Below are 24,133 nucleotides of genomic sequence, written 5' to 3'. Positions count from 1 at the left end.
CATTACCATCTTACCAATATATCGTTCAAAAAGGCAATTTTAAAAGTTTTCTCTGCTGATAAAGAAAATCAATTGACATTTCCACTCAGGTTTCACGGGAACAGAGCATATGGCTGCAATACCTGATGAAATGTTTCTGTTTGTTTTCTTAATATGGTCTTTGACAGTGCTGGATGGAATTTATCAGAGTTGAGGTGCAATCACAGAATGCGGTACCATATGGCTAAACTGCCAAGCTTTGGAAAAACTAAGTAGGGCGTAGCTTGGTTAGCAATTGGATGGGAACTCCACGACTATAGACTAGTAGACTGAGAAGTAAAAAGAGTAATCCCATAAGAAGACAGTGGTAAACTACTTACATACCATTGTGAAAATGACTGCACAGGCATATCTATGGAACCAAGCTCTATTTGGGGAGACTTTATGTCAACAACTGGAAGACATCAAATTGGAGAACGCTAAACTCTTATATACTACCTGATACATTCTGTTTTTAATGCTTTTCTCAAGTACCATATGAATAGTTGGGTGTTTCAAATTCCTCCTCCTCCTCCTCCTCCTCCTCCTCCTCCTCCTCCTCCTCCTCCTCCCCCTCCCACTCCTCCTCCATCATCATAATGCATTGCATTAATCATAAGCCAATGGCATGTAATAGTTAAAGCCTTGGCTTAGAACCCAGGAAATCCAGCTTCAGGTCCAGCTTCATATATGGAGGAATCTCCCCGGGTGATTTTGATAGTTACTTGTTTTATACCCTGTTTACCCCAAAATAAGACATCCCCTGATAATAAGCCCAATTGGGCTTTTGAGCACATGGCAATAAGGCCAAGCGCTTATTTCAGGGTTCAAAAAAATGTAAGACAAAGTCTTATTTTCGGGAAAACACAGTACAATTGTATAAAAAATAGAAGATAATTAGTGTAGCAAATACCCATTGCACAAATATATAAATGAAAATGTTTAAAAGCTAGAGAAGAGAAAACATTTTGCTGCAAATTTTAAAGCTACAGTGTCTGACCTATGGAGGATTTAACTACTGTATGTCTTCATATTATGCTGTAGAAATAATTGGCTTTCAGCATTCATTTTCTAAAAATTCTATCATTTTTCTCTCTCTCTAAACTATCCATCACCTGTCTGTCTGTCTGTCTGTCTGTCTGTCTGTCTGTCTGTCTGTCTATCTATCTATCTATCTATCTATCTATCTATCTATCTATCTATCTATCTTATTGGAATGTAGATTTAAAAACGTTCAACAACTGTGAGTAATAGGCAATTACATACTGCCATTATGTATATGACAAACATAGTGCTGGTATTATGGCATTTGTCCAGCTCACTAGTTGAAACTTTTCATAGATACATGCACCTGCAATGAGTTTTGCTGTGGGAAAGCTAGAGGCATTGCCCTTTTAAGAAAGACTATTCTAAGAGCAGCCCTTGTGGTTTCTTATGGATACAAAAATGTACACAAGCAAGATGTGCTGCAAAAGTTGGTGTGAAAAGGAAAAAAGATGAATGAGATAGAAGGAAAATACAGAATCCAGCCCATAGCTCTGACTTTGGATCCAGACAGTCAACCACTGGGGCTGGATCATCTGTTGGAGACTGGAGAAATAAGGGACCATGTGGGTACTAGTTAAGGCTCTGTCCAGCATAGTTTTACTATTTCTGCTTATCTGTATTTATCACTCAAGATAGATACTTGAGCTCAGACTTCTTTAGTTGAGGCCAGCTCTGTAACACAACAGTGGGTCGAATGAGACCTTCTTCGGAAAAATTGCCTTGATTCCAAGAACAGATTCAGAGTTAACCTAATCAATAGCCAATTTTGTCCTCTTGGAGAGAGGAACTTTAGATTTTAGGATGATCAGATGCTGATTTGGAATAGCCTAGGCACATCAAATGCAGAGGTATACAATTTGACACCCAAGGCCATGAACGTCCCCAGAAAGCCTCAGATATGGTCCTCAGACCCCTTCCGAAAGATGTCATGTTTTACTTTTTAATACGATAGAAAAACAAAATCACCAACTAATTATATGTAATTAATTTAATGTAATATTAATTTAACAAAAATGTTTTTTCAGGCTCCATTCACTTTTTTGTCCAGATTTTCTTTTCACCTCCATGCCTCCAAATCTGTGCATTAGTCCAGTGTTATTTGCTGCATATTCTTTGGCTCCTTCTGAACATGTTCCAGTGCTTCATCACACATCTTTTCTCCTGTTTTCCCCCCACCCAGGAGTCATCTCTTTTCCCAAGGCCTCCCCAGTGATCCATAGTCCCAGGATCAAGCCTAATGCCTTCAGTCTGATATAAAACATGAAGGACTGGCCCTACATTCATGACTATGCCAAGCAACTCAGTTTGCCTAAACAGGCATACAAAGGTAGCTATGTATTAACCAATTTCGATGACATGCAAGAAACTTTGTGGCATGTCGATTCCCTGCCACATCTTGAATGGCTTGAGGTAAATTTCCCACATACAGCATCCTACATTTGCTAAATATAAATTGTGTGCTGAATGCAGGTAGAAAATTTCAAAGGAACAGCTGACAAAATTGTTTTGACAAGTATAAGGAATATTATTACAAGGTGGGTTCCTGGGCCCTCCTTCAGATGCCAAAGTGTTCTGCTTGTAGCTGTTGGTGGTCTGCAGACTTCTACCAGCTACCTCCACTCTGGAAATCCTAGCAATCAATTCATACTGCTGTGAATTATAGAAATTCAAATCCAATACATCTGTAGGGCAGCAGATGAAGAAAGGCTTTATGCTTTACAATATAGACTAGCTGTGCATCTGCCTCTCCAAGACTGCTGGGGAAGAGTTATGTTTGTAAATCATCACAACATCTGTAAAAATCAAACTCAGATATATGGACCGGAAGGGCAGTTTTCTATGAACCTTAATGGCTGAAATCTCACACATAATCTATTTGCTTTATTTTTATGTCTTCAGTGGAAATTAATTCTGCTTGTCTGCAGAACAGACTGTTCATGCTTGTGTTATATTAGATTAGGGGTTCCTATTTTTTTTTGCCATTACACCTCCCTTTAGTATAATCTTTAATGTATACAATAATCAATAGGCTACAATGAAATCCTTACAAATTTACACAAGGATGCACATGAAAAGAATAAAAAAAAATGCCAATATTGTGGTTCCCATATAGACAATTACGATGTTGTAGCCTTGAGATACTGTGTAGAGTTTCCAGAAGTCTGATAGCACCTTTTCCAACCAGCAAATTGTATTAAATGTAAGTTTTCATGAGATGCTATCAAGTTCTTCCTGATTTCTGCAACCAACCAATGTCTCTCCTCCTATAATGTGCACAGTTTTATTACTGTACTCCCAAAAATGTTGTTTTGGGATGGGAAAAACGTAGAAAACAGCAGAATGATTAAGGGACTTTCATTGTATTAAGTTTGGGGAGTCTAGCTTAAGGGGAAAAGGTGAATGGGGACATTATATCGTGATGTGAATGCAGATTTTTTTCTCCTTTTCAGAATAGTAAACCATCCAAGTAAGCTGACAATAGGAGAAGAAAGACAAAACAAAGTATAATGTAAACTATTGGATTTGCTAATGAAAGATGCTGTGAGCTCAGAAGTTTTAACAAAACATAATGGAGAATCAGCCTATCATTTTTTAAAAAAACAGCACTTTCATTCTGTATTTTCAAATGTTTGAATTCTTCTGATACTCTTAATTCAAGAATTAAAAATCAGCGGGGACTCATTGAACAAGTTATGGCTTAATTGCATGTTTGTAAAAGTTATTTATACTTTTGCATTGTCTATGGATCTGTTCATTATGGCTTCTTCATGGTTCTAAGAATCTGTGGCTTGATGGAATATGAAAATTCCACGTTAACTCCATCTGCCTTTTCTCAAAAATAAAAAGATACATGAATTCTCATGTCATGTTGGTGATCCTTCCATGGGTACTTGAAGGACCGTTCAAGTAGGATCTTTGGTGTGGATCCCACTGAATCCTTCCTGCCTTGTCCTGTGTCAACCTACCTGAGCCATTTTTTTTCTGGGGCCTCCTGCCAAGTTCTCCCCATTACCATAGGACAGACACAGCCTTTCTTGCTGTGAGACCCACAACAGGGGATCCTTTTGTGAAGAAGTTCTTTGTGGACAGCCAGGAGCATCCGATCTCAGCAGGACTAGGGGGATGTTTCCTGCTGATCCAAACATGAACCGTTTTTTTTTTAATCTGCTGATCTTTATGCATATCTGTACATACCTTGTACAGATAAAGAACAATTGTTGATTTGGAGTGGTCTTGCCATCTTCTCCTTCTCTTCCTTTTCCTTTCCTTCTCCTTCTACAAACCTTGTTGACCAAAATGAGCCCATCTGTGAAGACTATATTTGCTAATAATAACTGATAACTAATGACTAATTCACTGAAGCAGTAGGCATGAGTTTAAATGGACTCCAGAGGATGGTAGAGGACAGGAAGGCCTGGAGGAACGTTGTCCATGGGGCCGTGATGGGTCGGACACGACTTCGCAACTAACAACAACAATGATTAATTATGACAATAAACAAAACAATCCAATATTATAGGTTTTAGAAATAGTCATCATAAACACCATCTTCTGGAATGGAGTCCTCTCCCCTTGGTGTTTTTTTTTTTTAAGATGGCTTTTCTTGGTGAAATTACTCCACTTTCACAAGGTCGAAGATTGGGGAGAGCCAGTTGTCTTCCATTTCTCACCCCCACCATGTTGGTTTTTTTTTTGTCCCCCTCACATCCTTTCAGAGGTCATTTTTGGGCAACCTCTTTGGATTTACAGGACTCAAGAGCTGCCCACCTGGAAGTGCTCGTGTTTCATCCTCCAACAGGTGAAGGAAAAGCCCATTCACGGGCAGACTGTTTCTGACGGCTTTGGGATTCGACTCGGGGCTGAGCACTCCAGGCTGCCTTCCAACCTTGGTCTCAAGTGAGGAACTTGGAAACGCGCCGCGTGGGGAGGCCTCCCCGCCGCGATTCTACGGTATTTGATTGGTCGAAGGTACTGAGGGAAGCGCCGGATTCCTCTCTGTGCACGCTCTGCGTTTTTTGCGGTGGATCATAGCCGTTCGAGCAGAGGTGCGGGGCGGCCGAGAAGCTCTCTTGCCCTGAGGTTGCTGCTGCTGCTGCCCACAAGAGGAGAACCTGGCCGTGCAGAAGGGAGGCCCCACCGCGCGCCAGCTTTTTCAGCAGCGAGGCTGACGCGGCTCCTTTAAGAGCCGCAGGTCTATGGAAATGAGCCTCGCAGAGCTGCTGCCGCAGCGGAGGCGAGCCGGGCTTGCTTGGCAGGCGGCTAGACCTTAGCTGGCTGCGGCGGGAGAGAGCAGGCGGCGGCGGCGGCGGACCTGCTCGGGCTCATCGGGAGAACCCGGCGGGGGGAACCCGTCGGCCCGGATCTCCCATTTGGCATGAAGCGCAATTGCTGATCCCTGGACGGACAAAACGAAAACCGGACTGCGGGCGGTGGGAGATGGGCGGCGGCGGCGGCGGCGGCGCCCCCGGCCGGGCTGTGCTGCTACTGCTGGCGCTGGGGATCCCCCGTTCCCGCGCCGACGGCCCCGAACCGCCCCCTCTCTGCGCCCCCTTCAGGGACCCTCGGCTGCCTGAGCGGCCGCTGTCACCACCGAGCGAACCGGCTGCTTGCGCCGAGCCGCCACCGCTGTGGCTTTGCCGGGTTTCGCGTCCGGCCCGCGGCCTCTGGGCGCACCTGCTGGGGCCGCGGTGCGATGGTGCTTCGGCGGCGGCGGCGGCGGCGGGCGAGGATGGAGAGCTGTTGCTGTTAAGCCACCTTCTCTTGGCCCCGGTTCCAGGCGGCCGATTCCGCAGAGGGCGAAGCCGGACTCTGTGCTTGAAACCGGGCACCCATATTCCTTTGCCGCCCGCTAGCTCGTGGGGCGGCTGCCAGCTAAGGTGCACGGTGCAAGGCGGCGGCGAAGGCGACGTTAGAGACAAGCGTGGGCCGTTGCATCCCCAGGGAGAACTGATACTGCCCCCACGAGCCCTGTGTCTCCGGCCGGGACGCCCATTACGGTTGGGGCTGTCGTGCCAACCCTGCGATGAGAAGACGGAGATCTTGGTCCACTGGCTCCTGGCTGTGGGCTCTTCGCAGCAGGAGGTGGAGAAGCTGTGGCCCTCGGAGGGGTGCGGCTGCCAAGGTGAGGGGGGCAGCAGAAGGAAGCGGGATGTGAACACCGGCCCCCAGTTCCAGATGCCCACCTACCAAGTATCAGTGCCGGAGAACAGACCAGCAGGCACACCTGTGATCTTGCTGAGGGCTATGGACCCTGATGAGGGGGACGCAGGCCGATTGGACTACTCCATGGATGCCCTCTTCGACAGCCGCTCCAACAGCTTCTTTGCCATTGATCCCCAGACAGGAGCCGTGACCACAGCTGAAGAGCTGGATCGAGAAACCAAAAGCACCCATGTGTTCAGGGTAACAGCGACAGACCACGGCATACCACGGCGCACAGCTCTGGCCACACTCACAATCACTGTCAGTGACACCAATGATCACGATCCTGTGTTTGAGCAGCAGGAGTATAAGGAGAGCATGCGGGAGAACCTTGAGGTCGGCTACGAAGTGTTGACAGTAAGAGCAACCGATGGTGATGCAAGCCCCAATGCCAACATCCTATACCGCATCTTGAATGGGAATGGGGTCAACAGGATCTTTGAGATTGACCCCAAGTCTGGAGTCATCCGCACCAATGGCCTTGTGGACAGAGAAGCTGTGGAATCCTATCAGCTGAAAGTGGAGGCCAATGACCAGGGCCGAGACCCAGGACCGCGCAGCAGCACAGCCACAATTCATATTACAGTGGAGGATGACAATGACAACTCACCACAGTTCAGTGAGAAACGTTACGTTGTACAGGTACCCGAGAATGTTGCTTCAAACACCCACATCCTGCAGGTAAATGCCACAGACAGGGACAAAGGCAGCAATGCTATGGTGCATTATAGCATAATGAGTGGCAACACTCGGGGACAATTTTACATAGATGCCCAAATAGGTAATATTGATGTAGTCAGCCAGCTTGATTATGAGATGAATAAGGAATACACTCTTCGCATTAGGGCCCAAGATGGAGGAAGGCCTCCCCTTTCCAACATCAGTGGGCTGGTGACCATCCAGGTACTGGATGTGAATGACAATGCCCCTATCTTTGTTAGCACCCCTTTCCAGTCCACAGTGTTGGAAAATGTACCTGTGGGCTATTCTGTTATTCACATCCAAGCCATTGATGCAGATTCTGGGGAAAATGCCCGACTTGAATATGCTCTGGTTGATATGAGTCCCGATTTCCCTTTTAATATCAATAACAACACAGGCTGGATTGTAGTGGCTTCTGGTTTGGATCGTGAAGCTGTGGACTTCTATAAATTTGGGGTTGAAGCCAGAGATCATGGTAACCCTTCCATGACTTCTTCAGCAAGTGTTAGTATTACTGTTCTGGATGTCAACGATAACAATCCTGAATTCACGCAAAGGGAATATACCATGCGTCTCAATGAAGATGCAGCAGTGGGCACCAGTGTTCTTATTGTCTCAGCCATTGATCGGGATGTCAACAGCGTCATCACCTACCAGATCACAAATGGGAATACTCGCAATCGCTTTTCCATCACTAGCCAGAGTGGTGGTGGTCTCATCACTCTGGCCCTACCCTTGGATTATAAATTAGAGCGACAGTACCTTCTTACAATCACAGCTTCTGATGGCACTCGGTTTGACACAGCGCAGGTCTTTGTTAATGTAACTGATGCTAATACACATCGGCCAGTGTTCCAGAGCTCCCATTACACTGTTAACATCAATGAGGACAGTCCAGTGGGTACCACCGTAGTTATTATCAGTGCTACGGATGAAGATACAGGAGAGAATGCTCGCATCACTTACTTCATGGAAGACAGTATTCCTCAGTTCAAAATTGATATAGATACTGGTGCTGTGACAACTCAGATGGAATTGGATTATGAAGACCAAGTTTCCTATACTTTGGCAATTACAGCTCGTGACAATGGCATCCCCCAGAAATCAGATACTACCTATCTAGAAATACTAGTCAATGATGTAAATGACAATGCACCTCAGTTTTTAAGGGATAATTACCAAGGATCTGTCTATGAGGATGTACCTGGTTTCACAAGTGTCCTACAGGTTTCTGCTACAGATAGAGACTCTGGGATGAATGGGAGAGTGTTCTATACCTTTCAGGGTGGAGATGATGGTGATGGGGACTTCATAATTGAAACCACCTCTGGTATTGTTAGAACGTTGCGTAGACTGGACAGGGAAAATGTTCCGCTCTATGAGCTTAGAGCATATGCAGTTGATAAAGGAGTACCAGCCATGAGGACTCCAATTGATGTCCATATCACTATTCTTGATGTCAATGACAACCCCCCTGTCTTTGAGCATGATGAGTTTGACATCTTTGTGGAAGAAAATAGTCCAATAGGCTTAGTGGTGTCCCGAATCACTGCCAGTGATCCAGATGAGGGTACCAATGCTCAAATTATGTATCAGATAGTGGAAGGTAATATTCCGGAGGTCTTCCAACTTGATATCTTCTCAGGAGAGTTGACAGCATTGATGGATTTGGATTATGAGACCAAGTCTGAGTATGTCATAGTAGTCCAAGCTACTTCAGCTCCACTGGTAAGCCGGGCTACTGTGCATGTTCGTTTACTGGATAGGAATGACAATGTTCCAGTCTTGAAGAACTTTGAGATCATATTCAATAACTACATCACCAACAAGTCCAGTAGTTTCCCCACTGGAGTGATTGGCAAGATCCCAGCCTATGATCCTGATGTTTCTGATAGTCTTACATACAGTTTTGAGCAAGGCAATGAATTGAAACTTGTTCTCTTGAACCACAGTACTGGAGAACTACGTTTGAGCAGGGCCCTGGATAACAATAGACCTTTGGAGGCAACCATGAGAATTTCTGTAACAGGTAAGGTGTATTTTGGTGTGGGAGATATTAGTCTGAATTTGTATCATCTTATGGACTAGGATCACATATACTACTAGACTATAATAAAATTTGGTTTATATCACTATAAGTCATGATTATATCCATTCTGGTATATCAGCTGTATTTACAGTTTATAGCTTATATGATGTGTGAATCCAGCTAATTGTGGCTTGGGTAACAAAATATAGATTATTTAAACATTGTGGTTTAGCAATGTGAATATAATTGTAGAGACCAGAAGGAAGTAATGAAGCTATTTTATCCAATTTCTATTTCAAGTTTTCCTCATTACCCAATTGAGAAGCTATAGCTAAAATTATTATAGCAATTAAGAAAGGAAACAAAATCACATATGAAAAACATATCACTGAGGCTGACCCCTAATATTTGATTAAGTTTGTAGGTGTTGTGCAAATAGATGGATGACACTTTTTAGAAATGCAGCTGCCAGTCATTCATTTTTGGTTCTTTTGATAGAGACATTGTAGAATTGGTGGAGATGGAAGAATATGCAAACAATTAATCTTGTTGCATTACCCCAGTTGACTGTCATAGTCTTCATTCTAAAATAGTTCCTTCTCTCTATGTTGCCAATTTTCCAGAAAAATACCTTCCCCTCCTCTCTTTTCTGTTGAAATCAGTCAATCACTCAAAATTAATCCCGAATAAGATTGACTTGTCTCATATATGACTAGACTGAATGATGATGCGAAGGCATCAAAATGGCTTTTTAGTGGCCAGGACAGATTAAATGAGATGCCAGGAAAATGAATTTTGTGAAGATTTCTAAGTAAGAATTGATATTCTTCTGCCAGTGCTAGAAAGCAGGGGAAGAAAAGAATTTGATGCAGTTGTCACAAAGTGACTTGGTTATCATATAAAGCAGTTAGGATAGTTGGTCTGTATTTACTGCTTGGGTACTCATAAAAAACTTGACGATGTAAATTTATGCCATTGAAAGTTTGTTAGTCTTTACGCTGCCTCGAGACTATTTTTACTTGAGCAGACAAATAAGCTGCTCTTCTGCTAAATTTGTGCCACAGGTTGGCATACTGTGGAAGAAATGTGTCAGGGGAGCTGAAGATACAACCCCCTTAATTAGCCACATGCTCTTCTTTTCTTACATTGCCTCTTTATTAGGGTGCCTAATGCCTAGCAATTAACTTAAATTAAATGTCACTATCCCAATTCAGAGCTTTCCAAGGGCTGCAGGGCTGCAAGCATCAACAGATAGATACTTATAAGTAACATATAGCTAAAAGTAAAGAAAGCTGCTGATGGTGTCGAGAGCGTGCAAAAAGGGCCAGTGATTAAATCTTAAGATTGTAAATGTTTAAATGACAAAGTTCTTCAATGACAGGAATATTTGTATGTTTGATTATCCACGACAAAAATGTAACTCCACCTAGCTTGTCAAAAAGAGAAAGGTCATGTTCAGAGTCAATTTGGCTAACCAAGTCACCTTATTGAGGACTACCAGATCTGGTCTATGAAAATCCAGATAACCATTAGAGGTCGGGAAAGTTTTAGAGCTTTCTAGATGTCTTTGCTGCCAAAGACTTGGAGTTTCTATTCCTATTAAATGTAACGTGGTCTATAAAATAGTTTAGCTAAAATAGGCTTTCCTGATGTTATGTCCTCTCTGTATAGTTGGATCTAATGGGAGTAAATATGGCTGGATTAATTCTTTAAAAACAGTTTTGGCCAGGACTTAGATGATTAGAGATATGACATTTCAGGCCTTCTGATTAGTTTCTGTGTGCTACAGTTTGCTAAGACTTTATTTTGCTAAGGCTTTTTGCTCAAAAACCTCCCTACAACCATCATCATTGGCAAGCACTTTCCGGCAGCACCATATGTGCTTCAGGTGGCTCTGGCAATTGGGTCTTCTTCCCATTTAATTTTCTACATTGTCCCTCTCTTAGTATTCTGCTCGGGATGTGCAGGAAATAGCTAGTTTCTTGCAAGTCCTTGAACTGTAAAATCAGATCTGGAAGTAGGCAGAGTTTATACTAGAATAGCCCTTGGCTAAGATGGTACCAATTCTGCCCATTCCAAATTACTGAAATATGAGTGAAGCACTAGTATTGATGGTGCAAGTGCAAGGAGACAGCGCATTTTGTTAGACTGGATAAAGCCTACAGTGGTGTCTGTTGCTCATTCCATCTCTACTGCTGAAACAATTATCCTCAAATCTTACAACTCACTTATGTAGCATCTTCCATTTGGTGCAAGACATAGAAGCATGCTTGGTGGCCTACATTATTAGACTTATTTGGAGGAAAAGGCTCAGCCCCAGGTTCTTCGGTTACAACTACAAAACATTTAAGTCTCTACTTCTATAGTATCTCCAGGTGGCAATTTCCTCTGTGCAAAGTCAGATGAGTTATTTTATGATGTTTTAACTGTATGTGATCCATGCTGAGTTAGTTCTGGTTAGGACTGTGAATTTGGCAATGTTTATTTTCCCTATGGTCTTAGAGACTGTCTACCCAGACCAGCACTCAAAATTATTTTCCTTCAGCAATAATTTTTACTAGTCATTACTTGTTTATTTCTTTCTTGGGTCGTTGTAGTTACACCTGTTCTACCAGGTTTCTGGTAGGAATTATGGAGCCACATTTATGGTCCAAATTTTGCATGTAATGCTGCTGGTATCTATCTTCAGGGAGCAATAATGATGGATAATTGGAGCAAACTCAGTTTGAAGTGAACCAAATGCCAATGGCAAATTTGACAGGCTTTGCCACCGAAGTATATGTTCATGTATGTGGATTGATTGCAGATGTGTCAAAAATTGTAGTTTCAATTGACCTGTTTTACCTTACCATCTGAAGGCTATTATTGAGCTATTGTATACTTTTTTTAATGGAAAAAAAAACTTTACTGCTTAATTATTATTAACACCAACATTGTCCTACATTGGAGAATATGTTTTCCTGCAGGTTCTATATATCGACATTTGCTCTGCTTTTGTTTGATAAAAGAAATTACATGCTTTCAATTTAATTTGTGTCTACCAAATTTTTCTTACATAACTAATTTTTCTGCAAGCTCCATAATTAGATTATTAATCTTGCATTTTATTTTCTTGCTCCTAGTTTATAATATATTTTGCAGTATGTATCTCCTTTTTTAGCTCCAACATACAGCATATTTTTCTATATAAAATCCCAAACAGTATTGATTCTTTTTTTTAAAAAAAAAAATCCTATTTCAAGTGTACTTGAAGTACTACATCTCCAGATATAGACCAAAATTCGTCAACCTGATATCCTTGAGATCTGCTGGATTATCAACCTCTTTTCAGGAACATTGCTGTTGATATATAATTGTTGTGAAGCTATTGAGATTGAAATGTTATCTATGGCTCTTAAAGAGTGTTCACAGCAAATAAGTACAACCAAGGCTAGAATATGCAGGATACAGTGATTTCAGCCTATACCTTCCTAAAAGGAAAGGTATATTTTTTCTTCCTGCCTGATTGTAATAACAACAGTCAGGCTTTCTAGATTATCCCAAATGTTGCAGAAGAACAAAGGAGAGAGATTCAAATATATGTTGGGGGGAGTGAAATTCTTTGTCCCAGGGGTATCATTGCATATCCACCCCTCAACCCTCATTAATATCACCGTCCATAGCATAGATGATGATAGGCCTGCTTGCTGGAAACAAATTTGGAGATGCGTAAGAGCAGCTGTCCCTGGGTTTCAGCAATTAAACTCTCAGCATGGTAGCTAAAGATCACACCTGCTTGGTGGGGATAGGCGAACAGGGACTGGGGAATACTGCACAGTGGCTAGATTAGAGGACTGATAATATCCATGGCTCCTGGCTGCCTTTGGAGCCTTGCTGAATGATATTGCTGCTACCGATGGAAGCCCCTGGCATTATTAGAAATTAATGCAGCTGGCACTCTGAGGCTGGTCACTTGCAGCAAAGAATGGATTTCCTTTGACTCTTCTGCCATAGCAATAAATCAAGAATACTCAGCTATATTGTCAGATAATAGATTGGTAATTCCTAAAGAAGCCTCCAAATACAGATAGTCCTCTAATTCAGAGGTCTCCAACCTTGGCAACTTTAAGACTTGTGGACTTCAACTCCCAGAGTTAGAGACCCCAGCTCTACTTATAACAGTTCATTTAGTGACCGTTTGAAGTCACAATGCCACTGAAACAAGTGACTCATGACACACCTGTGGCAGCATCCCAATGGTCATGTGATTTATATTCGGATGCTTGGCAACTGATTCATATTTATGACGGTTGCAGTGTCCCGGGGGTCCCGTGGTTCCCTTCTGCAACTTTCTGACCGACAAAGCCAATGGGGAAGCCAGATTCACTTAACAACCATGTGACTGAACTTAACAAGTGCAGTGATTCACTTAACAACTGTGGCAAGAAAGGTCATAAAATGGGGCAAAATTCACTTAACAAAGGTCTCGCTTAGCAACAGAAATTTGGGGCTCAATTGAGGTCGTAAGATGAGGATTAGCTGTAGTAAGTTTTCTATTGTACCATATTCTAATTATGGTATCAGCATTCCAGAAAAAAAACCAACTCCAAGTAAAAACTCTGAAGCAAACATTTTCCCACACATGAGAAAGTGGCAGCACGGAAGCTTCCAGCCTAATATGGCTTCCAAAGCTGACATGGTTTGTTGTACCAATGATTAGATGATGATGTTGAGTCCAACTGCAGTATCTACATATAGCAGATAAAAAAGATGCTAGAAAATACAAAGGAGATAACTGAGGAAGGAGAAGAAGAAATAGAAGCAGATGTAAATTTGGTGAATGGTAGCCTCATGTTCTTGCATCTTGTTGCAATAGAGGGATGTTGGCATCTCAGTGGTTTCCACAGAGTGGCTGATAGGAAGGCATCTAATGGAAGAATAATCTGTAGGGAGAAAATATATCAAGGCCATAACCATAATTCAGAATGAAATGAAATTAATTATTTGAAAATGTTTGAGTATACCTGTATAGTATTAAATTGGAGACCATTTGAAAATACGTTGCAATAAGATCAGAGTTCTAATTTTTAAGATCTAAGTAAGCATAACAGATCCAGAATGTTCAAATTACATAAAAGTATTTTTAAAATAGTATTTTAACTGAACATTATGACATAAAAGTTAGCTTTTGTAAAACCAGCATGAACAATCCTATTTTTTCCCCTCAAAAGGAGCATGGAGCCAATATTAATGATTTTTGCTCAGAAAATGATGGGCAAGTTAGTATAACGCACTAAATTGGATACTATAGTGCAAAATGACTCACCTGTATAACAAAATAATTCTTTTAAAATCTTACTGCTGTTATTAAGGTAATACTGAGAATACAAGAGGATCATTTCTCTATTAGAACAGTTTTATCACATAGATTACAATTGTTGTGTCTGTTCGGACCATAATTTAGTTTGCTGCAGTGAACCATGGATTCACACAGTCACCATTCACTCTGTACTTGAAAAATCAGAATTTTACAGTATAAATCAGCTCCAGTATAGCATGTGATCGGAAACAAATTTTATGGTCAATCTGAATTTTGATAGTGACAAAGTATCAGCTAGACTCATAAACTGTATTCTGAAATTGCCATATTTCAGCATATTATGGATAAAATCAGTTACGTTTTGTGTGTGTAGAGACTTCAGTTAGTATAAAAGAGAATGAAGGCAGCATGTGTATTAGAGGTTTGTTGCAGTTTTGACTTCCTGTATTAACCTAAGGTTTATTTGTTATATCACAATACAGTCAGTAGCTGGTTTTACCATTCTGCTATGTCAGGTTTCTTCATTTTAGCACTCTCTACATTATTAGGATTGCTGCCTGCTCCTTGAATCTCTTAGCCAGCAAGCTGAATGTGTTACACTCCTAGCTTATCTTAAAGGTGCTTGTTTAGTTGTTCCTGCAAGTTGATGTAAATAATGAATTCTGGACAATTCTATCGTGTTTTATTTTTACTTACTTCCATTGGCTTGTTTTGAGAGGAAGAAACTAGGTAGTTTCTAGAAACTAACTAGGTTTGGTAACAAGCAAAATAAACCACAGGCTGTAATTCATTAGATGCACCTATTTCTAGTTGTAGTAGGTGCAATTCTGGTTGTAAAAAGGAAATAGGCCACTTGTTCAAGTGCAGAGGAACTATTTCCAAAAATTCTTGTAGGATCAGACAATACATACTAGCCAGTCTATGAGATGGGCTGGCTAGAGAAAGACACAAGTAAGGCATGTCAGATTAAAATGTATAGGGATAGAGATTGATTATAGCCTTGGTATGGTAAAAACCTGCTGAAAAAGAATGCTTTTACAAGTCAATGGAAATAAATAAATAAATAGATTATGATTACATTCTATCTAGCTGTTTCTTTTAACAAAGTTACTTTTCTAGGTGTTCAGTGATGATAGGTGTTGCATTTTGAGCAGCTGAAGTGGATTTTCTCTGAAAAACATTTTTTTTCTTTGTAAAAAACCTTCTTACCCATAGATTCACTCACTGTCAGGGGTGAAATGCTACTGGTTTGCACCGGTTCAGGCAAACTGGTAGTAAAAAAAAGCTACCAGTTCAGACAAACTGGTATTTCTGACAATCAGCTGTGCTGCATGATTTATATTTGCTAGAAAGCAGGAAATCCTGCTTTCTAGTGAATCTAAATTGCATGGCACAGGTGTTCCCCCCTTCTCTGTTCTACTTACCTTCAAAAGACTCCTTTTTCCGTGCAAAGTGGTGTGCACTGTGCATGCGCATGTGCGCAGTGTGCGTTTGCCACGCATGTGTGCACAGCAAGCATTTGGCGCACACCACGCATGCGTGGGCAGCGAACTGGTGGCAACCCGCAGAGGAGTTCACCACTGCTCACTGTAATCAAGTTTGCCAAACTCATTTCAAAGATTCTAAAACAGGGGTGTCAAACTCGATTTCATTGAGAGCCACATCAGGGTTGTGTTTGACCTTGGGGGGATGAGGAGCGTGGCCAGGGTGGGCGTGGCCATCGTGACATCACTAGTGTGGGGGCGCCTGTGGTGGCCAGAGTGCTTTGCCAGCAAAAATGGAGCTTGCCCCTCCTTTGCTGTTTCCACAGCAGTCCGGCGAGCCAGATCTAAGCACCCGCAGGTGCCTTGAGTTTGACACCCCTGTTCTAAAATGTATAAGTGGATTGCCTATAGACAATTTTTATGGAAAACCTATGAGCAGATTGCCTATAGATGTCGATACTGAATAAGTAAATGAGATATAGAACTCACTTTTACAAAATACTGTAGGTTAAAAAGAATGATAAGTATATATGTGTGTTAGGAATAAACATGCTGCAGGAGGTCAGGGAGGCCAAAAATGGGCTGCGTGGGGGCCACATGTGGCCTGTTTTGGCTAGCAGAGGCACCGCGGGCTGTTCTTTGATATTTCCAGGCCTGCCCCATGGGCCAGAGTTAGGATTAATATAGGTCTGATATAGACCATTCAGTAGAGGTTTCTTTTGGGTGACATTAATAGGATTTTTTCTATAAATTAAAGGGTGTCAGGATTGAAATTAGTATGTGAAAATATTAGAGCAGGCTTGGCAACTACTAGAATCTTCCCATCCAAGGCAACTTACTATAGTGGTTGGGAGTTGGCCTAGATAATTTACTTAAACCATCTGTTCCACCTTTATAACTATAATACCACCTTTAAATTGGAGGAATGTCTATGGAGGAATGGCTAATCAGTTATCCTTTCAAGGATCTTCTGGCTATGATGTAACTGTAGTATTGGGAATGAACTGATTTATGATGTGGAAGATTGTAGGATGCAAAGCAAAGGAATTACCCAGTTCCTATTTCATAGTTTCTAGTAGTGAGATAGCAGAGAAGAAAAATTAAAAGGAACAGATCTCTGCCAGCAATATCTACTGAAGAAATATAAACCATCAAAAATTGGAGTATGGAAAATGGAGTTCCTTTTATAACTGAACATTATTTTCTATGTAAGTGCATTGGAATGTCTTGTGAAAATAACTTCATTACAGGTAATCCTTGAATTACAACGATTCCTTTAGTGACCATTTGAAGTTACAATGGCACTGAAAAAAGTTACTTATGACCGTTTTTCACACTTACGACTGTTGCAGCATCCCTATGGTCATGTGATCAAAATTTGACTGCTTGGCAACTGGTTCATACTTACGACTGTTGCTGTGTCCCAAAGCCATGCTTTTGTGACCTTCTGACAAGCAAAGTCAATGGGGAAGTCAGATTCACTTAACAACCAGTTACTAGTTTAACAACTGCCTTGGTTCACTTAACAACTGTGGAAAAAAAAGTCATAAAATGAGCCAAAACTCACTGAACAACTGTCTCATTTAGCAACAGAAATTTTGGGGTCAATTGTGATCGTAAATCGAGGACTACGTGTATTTTTTTTAATCCATACATTCCGACAGCAGTGTTCAAAATATTTCTAAGTTGCACTGGTTGTAAATAAGATTGTGCCCTAAACCAATCTGTAATTTCGTTGAATATGAGTATGGCACTGTAATGAAAAGAAATGACCATTAGTCAATATCTGAGCAATAGTTTGCGTCTCTGAAGTGGAGAGTTTTGAATCAAAGTTCAGGAATATGCTCAAGAGGTGGTACAAGGGTGGGCTGCTGGGGGTTCGCAGGGGTTTGGGAGAACCTCTAGCTAAGATTCTATGCCGTTCAGAGAACCCCCAAATCCCACTTCTGGCTGGCTTCGCCCACCCCGTCCTTCCCAGGAGTCTCCACACGGCCCATTTTGGATGCAGGTAAGTGCAGGGCATGCACAGAGGCTCAGGGACAGCGAAAAACAGGCCTACCAGAAGTTTGGGAAGGCTGAAAACAGGGTTGTTTCTGGCCTCCAGAGGGCCTCCGGAGCTTGGGGAGGCCGTTTTCGCGCTCCTGGAGGCTTGAGGAAAGCCTCTGGTGCCCAGGCAGGGCAACCCCTTCCCCCCACCATGGTGCAGGAGGCCAACTTGGCCATGCCCACCCAGCAACCGGGCAGAGAACCCCTTGCTAAAATTTTTGAAGCCCACCCCTGGTGGTATAGTATAGTGTTTTTGCATTGCGCTTACCAGGTTGACATTCTCATGGATCTCATTCCAACATAATTCACATGCAGAAGAACATTTCAGTTATCACTTACTGTGGAGCAGTTTACTTGACTGATGTTAAATGAGGAACATAAAGGAGCTTTTTTCAACAGTCTTGTTCCCATTGAAAACTGGGTCCCATAGCAAATGTCTCCCTTTTCCTCTGAATGAGAGTAAGATCTGATTGGGTGATTGCTTGATTATGTATCGTCAGGTTGTTTTTGACTCCTAGTGACTACAAAGACAGATTTGCCCCCCCCCCCTCCATAACATCTATCCAGTGGTGGGATTCAGCCAGTTTGCACCACTTCGAGAGAACCAGTTGTTAACTTTCTGAGCAGTTTGGTGAACTGGTTGTTGGAAGAAATCATTAGGGCAGAGAACCGGTTCTTAAATTATTTGAATCCCACACTGACTCTACCCCTAACCTGTTATTTCAGGTCTCCCAATGGTGCTGCTATTGCCATTGCAACTGAATCCATTCCACCTCACTGCTGACTATTTTCTTTTTCTCTTTCCTTTTACCTTTCCCAGCATTAGAGCCTTTTCCAGAGAGCTGGGTGTTCACCTAATGTATCCAAAGTAGAATAATTTGAACCTGGTCATTTTTGCCTTTAGTAAGAATTCTGAGTTGATCTATTTGATGACCCATTGGTTTGTAACCCACAATAATCTTGGCCGTTTTCTCCAACACTAAAATTCAAAGGCTTCAATACTTTTCCTGTCCTTCTTCTTTAAAGTCCAACTTTTGCTTCTAAAGAATGTTACAGGATATGCTTGCATGATTCTGATCTTTTTAGGAATAGACATAACACAGCACTAATAATTTCAGCATACGCGTAGTGGTCCCCTTCATCCCATGGAGATACGTATTTAATCCGTTGCTTTGGGCCAATTTATCAAACAAACAATATTGAATCTTTAGAAGGGGTTATATCAATTACATATATTCTGAGTTCAGCATCTGTTTGAACATTCCTGCAGTTCTTTTGCATTAAGTTCTCTCCTTCCTATTCCACTTGTCAATCTGTTTCTGCCACTTCTACAGTGGCAGGATCATTGTGGTAAGATTGTGAATCGGTATGCTGATTTGGTACCATGTCAACAGCACTTCCATTTTTAGCAAAGCAGTTCTGACTTTGGATAGTGTTATGTTAACCCAGATGGTCTGGCTTTACTTCTTTGGCATTGGCCTCCATTATAATAAGGATATATATATAATGGCTTTTGCTCTATCTTGAGCATGTGTAGAGCATATATTTGGAAGGGCTTTGTTAAGCAGTATTCCCAACTTGCTCCCTTTATTTCCTCAGTCTCCAAATTACATTTTTTCCCTTAAAACCTTTTGTTGCTGGGCTTTGAGGGATGGTTGTGATGTGTTAATGCTATTGTCAGCTTTGGAAGCCATATTAGGCTGGAATAAGCCGGAATAAGCTTCCGTGCTGCTACTTTCTCATGTGTAGCAAAGTAGGAGGGGGGATTTAGTAGAGGGGTTGTCTTTAGACATAACAGCATTCTTCCTGTCGGTCAAGGTCAGCCCAATCCTGCATCTGAAGAAGGAGTGGTCGGAGTACTATCTCAAGATGGTACGGATGGTGATTGGAGCATGTGATCGACTAAGGAGTGAGGGGATGGTTTTGGGGGTTTTGATTTACTAAGGGAAAACCCAGACCTCTCAGATTTGGGTTTTCCCAGATGTGCCAGTTTACTTATCCTAGTAAATAGAACTTTGAAAAATGCTTGCTTTAGAGTTTTAACTTGGAGTTGGGGGTTTTTCTGGAACGCTGAAATTAACTCGAATCCCAAGTAAAAACTCAGAAGCAAGTATTTGTTTTTATTTGTTTCTAAATTTTATGCCCATGTCATGACACAAGAAAAAAGATTAAAGACCCTGCTTCAGATCAAGTGTCTTCTTACACTCAATCCCATTTTATGCTTCCTTTGGAATAAATAGAATTTTGCCCATTCTTTTCCTTGCCTTGAGAGTTGGAGATGTCTGTTCCATTGGTCTGTAGCCTCACAGGTTCAGTCCTTCAGATAGGAACTGCTTTTCCTTTACTCTGCAACTTTATGCTTTTTGCATCAGAGTGAATTAGTGTGCTTTAGTCTGAGACAGGGATAGCTGATGTGCAGACAGGTTATCCCAGCTGAAGTTTCATGGAGTTCAGAAAAATAGGCTTCCCTCTGTCTCGTTTTGGTTGGGGGGGTCATTGCCACCGAACAGAACTTGAGGCTTGGTTTCTTCTGTTGGAAATGTATAGTTGAGAAAATAAAACATCCTAGACTTCATAAAATTTGGTAATTGGGAGAAAGTACACCTATCAGCATTCCTTCCTATTCCACTTGTCAGTCTGTTTCTGCCACTTCTATTGTCTTCTATTGTCTTTCCTACAAAATAAAAGAGAATCCAAATTCTTATATGCCATTTATGTCAACCCAAAGGTGCTTTTTCAAGAGGCAGCTGAACTTTCTGGTTTTGCTTTGAAGACGTTTGGATGAGAGAAACAAAATGTCTTCAAAGACAAACCAGAAACCAGTTCAGTTGCCTCTTGAAAAAGCACCTTTGGGACAATCATGACCTGGATGACTGAGAATCTCCAGAGAGATTTATGTCAACAATATTTAACCAACAATATTTAATATTTAACTTACCCTGTTTGGCTTACAGTCCTACCTGACTGGACTTAGTATCATAACTATTATTTTACTGTGTTTCCCCAAAAATAAAATCCTGTTTTATATTTTTTGAACCCTGAAATAAACATTTGGCCTTATTGCCATGCATTCAAAAGCCCAATTGGGCTTATTATCAGGGAATGTCTTATTTGGGGGAAACAGGGTACTCAGAATGACAACTTAGAGAATTTGTTTTCTTGCATATGAATGCTGCTGTCCCCATTCACGCTTGCACAGTCCCAAATCAAACATTTATGGACCAACCTTAATTGATTCTGCTGACTCCTTTTAAACTTGGATTTCTAATTCCTGTTTGTCTGGGCAAAATTCTGCAACCTTCTCTCTTGCTGAATATCATGTTTTACTTTTTTAGTGTTTTTTTATCAAATGGTTGTCACCAGTGGTGGGATTCAAGTAATTTAACAACCGGTTCTCTGCCCTAATGATTTCTTCCAACAACCAGTTTGCCAAACTGCTCAGAAAGTTAACAACTGGTTCTCCCGAAGTGGTGCGAACTGGCTGAATCCCACCACTGGTTGTCACCCCTTTTCCCATACTGTAGTTTCTTTACACAGTTACAAGACAGTACCTGCAATTTGATTTATCAGCACAATGTTAATAATATATAATTTTCTTAGTAGTATTAGTACTGTAAAAGACCAGCACTCTAAAGGTGCACAATGGGGAAAAAAATGAAGACTTCAAAATTCAGTTATCCCCCAGTTAGTTAGTTAATTTGTTTATTTGTCAACAAGTACAAGGAAACAAGTAACAGTATAGACATGGACATGGACACATGAAAAAAATTTGCACAAATAAAAGGATATAAATAGGCAAAACATAGCCATAAACACATAGAATGATTACATATAAATGGGGACAGTAGGACAGAGACAGTAGGCATACGCTGGTGCGCTTATGCACGCCCCCTTAGGGACCTCTTAAGAAACATGAAAGGTCCACAATAGACAGTTTAAGGTAAAAGATATGGAGATTAGCGAGACTAACAACAGGATCAGGTAGAGTGTTCCAGATATTTACTACTCTATTGCAGAAGTCATGTTTCCTACAATCAAGATTAGAGCAAATTACATTGAGTTTGAGTCTATTGATAGCCCTTGTGTTATTATGGTTGAAATTAAAGTACTCATTTACAGGTAGGACGTTTTGGTAAATAATCATTTGAACTAAGCATAGATTGGAACATAGACGGTATGTAGATAGTAGTTCGAGACTATCCAGACCTAAAATTTCAATCCTGGTGGTATAGGGAATTTTATTTTGAGCAGAAGATTTGAGTACTCTTCTAGTACTCTCAGTTGTAGAGTAAATCTGCCAAACTCTTTACATGGACCTATTATTTCTGAATAACATCAACCTTCATAATTTAAGGAGGAAAAGGGATTATTTAGGTGATATAATGCATTTCATCAGTAAAGTCAATTACAATTTAGGAAATTAGATCCTAACTGCAAAACAGAATTTGATTGAAAGATCTAAGTTTACCATGAAGTTACTAAAACTCTGGGATTAAAGATGATGTATACTGCCGGCAGCATATTCATACAAAGTGGTAGAGTACAGGCAGAGAGCCAGTTTGTTCTAGTGGTCAAGGCACCAGCAGACTGTGAACTCTAGTCCTGATAAAGCTAGTGGGGTGACTTTGGGCCAGTTATTTTCTCTCAGCCATGAATTCAGGCTTGGGTGACAGGTTAGCCGGTCAATTTTTGTCACAACCAAATGGATCAAAATTTGGTTGATAAAAAAAAAAGTAAAAGTGAACACTGCACTTGCAGGAAAAATGCTAGGAAGAAAATAGAGAATAGGTATTTATAAATGTTAGGATGTCTTAATTTTGCTGGTAACTCACTATTCAGGTCCCCCATTGTGATCATTTTGCAGGATCCCTCTGTCCATAAATTTGAAGGAGATAAAGTTTTCTGTAGGTTGTCAGTGGAAATTCAACTGGCAAAAAGAAGTATTGGAAGCCCAAAGAGGCAACCAAGAGGAACTTGGTTCTTTTTGAGGTGTGAGATGATTTATAGGTTGTACTGGGAGCTGGATCTCCCTCCAGATCAAAGCTTTAATCTGGATCTCAGTCTAAAAACGTCGTTTTTCCTTCACTGCCTGATAAGGGAATCTGGGCTCTAGCCGTTGCCATAGCAGCTATTGCCCTTCACCAAACAATGAATAACGGTTAGAAAACCACATGCAGATTTTTCTGTTGGAGGTTTGGCTTCAGGCATGGAGAGGATTGTGTCCGTTTATAATTCTGTGCTGATGCCACTCAAATTTACATTGCAGCTGTTCCGTTCCTCAGCCTTGAATTTCCCACGTATCCTCACCTCTGCAAGATGTCTCATATGTTAAATCATCTATCACCTGCCACTCAAAATCCTTATTTTTTTCCAGTAATTTATTCACCTGGCACAAACAAATAAGCCAAGAGTATACTGTGCATAAAAGTGCCCACCTGGAGAGAAGAGATTATCAGCCCCTCCTACCTGGAATATTTGAGGCATGAAATCTTCAGATTGGAGAGCCCTTTAGCTGTTTCAATAGCACTCCTGAGGACAGTGTTTGCTGATCTTAATGGAGAACAAGGAAAGGATTCATAAAGCCTAAAGAGTCTCTCCCCCCCCCACTCTCTCTCTTTATATATATGTTTTCGTAGGTTTTCACGGGTATAGGTATGTAGGTCTTGGCATACTCGGGTCTTTTCCCATGTAAGGTTGAGAGTATCTTGGTGACATTTCGACAAGGTCTCACTCATCATCTTCAGGCTGGTGCTTTCGGCTTCGTGCTTGTGCTAGCAAAGCGTGGTCGGAGCTGCCGTCTCTCTATGGGGAGGTGGGGAGTGTTTCTGTGAGCGGGTTGGTTTGCTGTGTGGTTGCTCAGAAATACTATGCAGCCCGGAAGAAATTTGCGCTTGGGATGGATCCCAGTCCAAATAAAAAGCTTTTCATAGCCCTTTCTGTTCAAAAGGTACCAGTCACCAGCTTGTCTAGAGTCTGAGAATACTTCACTGCCTAAAGAGAGGTCTCCGGTGTCACTTCCGTTCGCTTTTCTATACAAAAAGAACCTAATGCCCCTGGTTTAATTAAAGGAAGGGAGTTATCAGTTCTAGATGCATATTTAACTACCGCGTGCAAAAGTTTGACTGACATCTGCAAATTCTCCTGATGTACACGGCTAGAGAAAAATAATCAGTGGTGGGTTTCAATTTTTTTTACTACTGGTTCTTTTTTACTACTGGTGTGGCTTGGTGGGTGTGGCATGGCATGGCTCGGTGGGCGTGGCAGGGGATTGATACTGTAAAATCTCCATTCCCACCTCATTCTAGG

The 24,133-nt window shown here is 41.4% G+C and overlaps 1 protein-coding gene across 5 annotated transcripts in view; it reads left to right on the top strand.

Annotated features, from left to right (window-relative positions):
* The first annotated feature begins 5,052 nt into the window (after positions 1-5,052).
* CELSR2 (cadherin EGF LAG seven-pass G-type receptor 2) overlaps positions 5,053-24,133 on the top strand; it is a 135,590-nt gene continuing 116,509 nt past the window's right edge. For all 5 annotated transcript variants that reach the window (XM_058176260.1, XM_058176258.1, XM_058176259.1 and 2 more), the window contains exon 1: positions 5,053-8,998. In XM_058176260.1, coding sequence (XP_058032243.1) covers positions 5,503-8,998 — 3,496 coding nt within the window. In that variant the 5' untranslated portion in view covers positions 5,053-5,502. The remainder of the gene's footprint in view (positions 8,999-24,133) is intronic.

Source organism: Ahaetulla prasina, chromosome 3 (genome assembly GCF_028640845.1).
Source record: "Ahaetulla prasina isolate Xishuangbanna chromosome 3, ASM2864084v1, whole genome shotgun sequence".
NCBI classification, from domain to species: Eukaryota; Metazoa; Chordata; class Lepidosauria; order Squamata; family Colubridae; genus Ahaetulla; species Ahaetulla prasina.
This window is presented reverse-complemented; position numbering and strand designations above follow the sequence as displayed.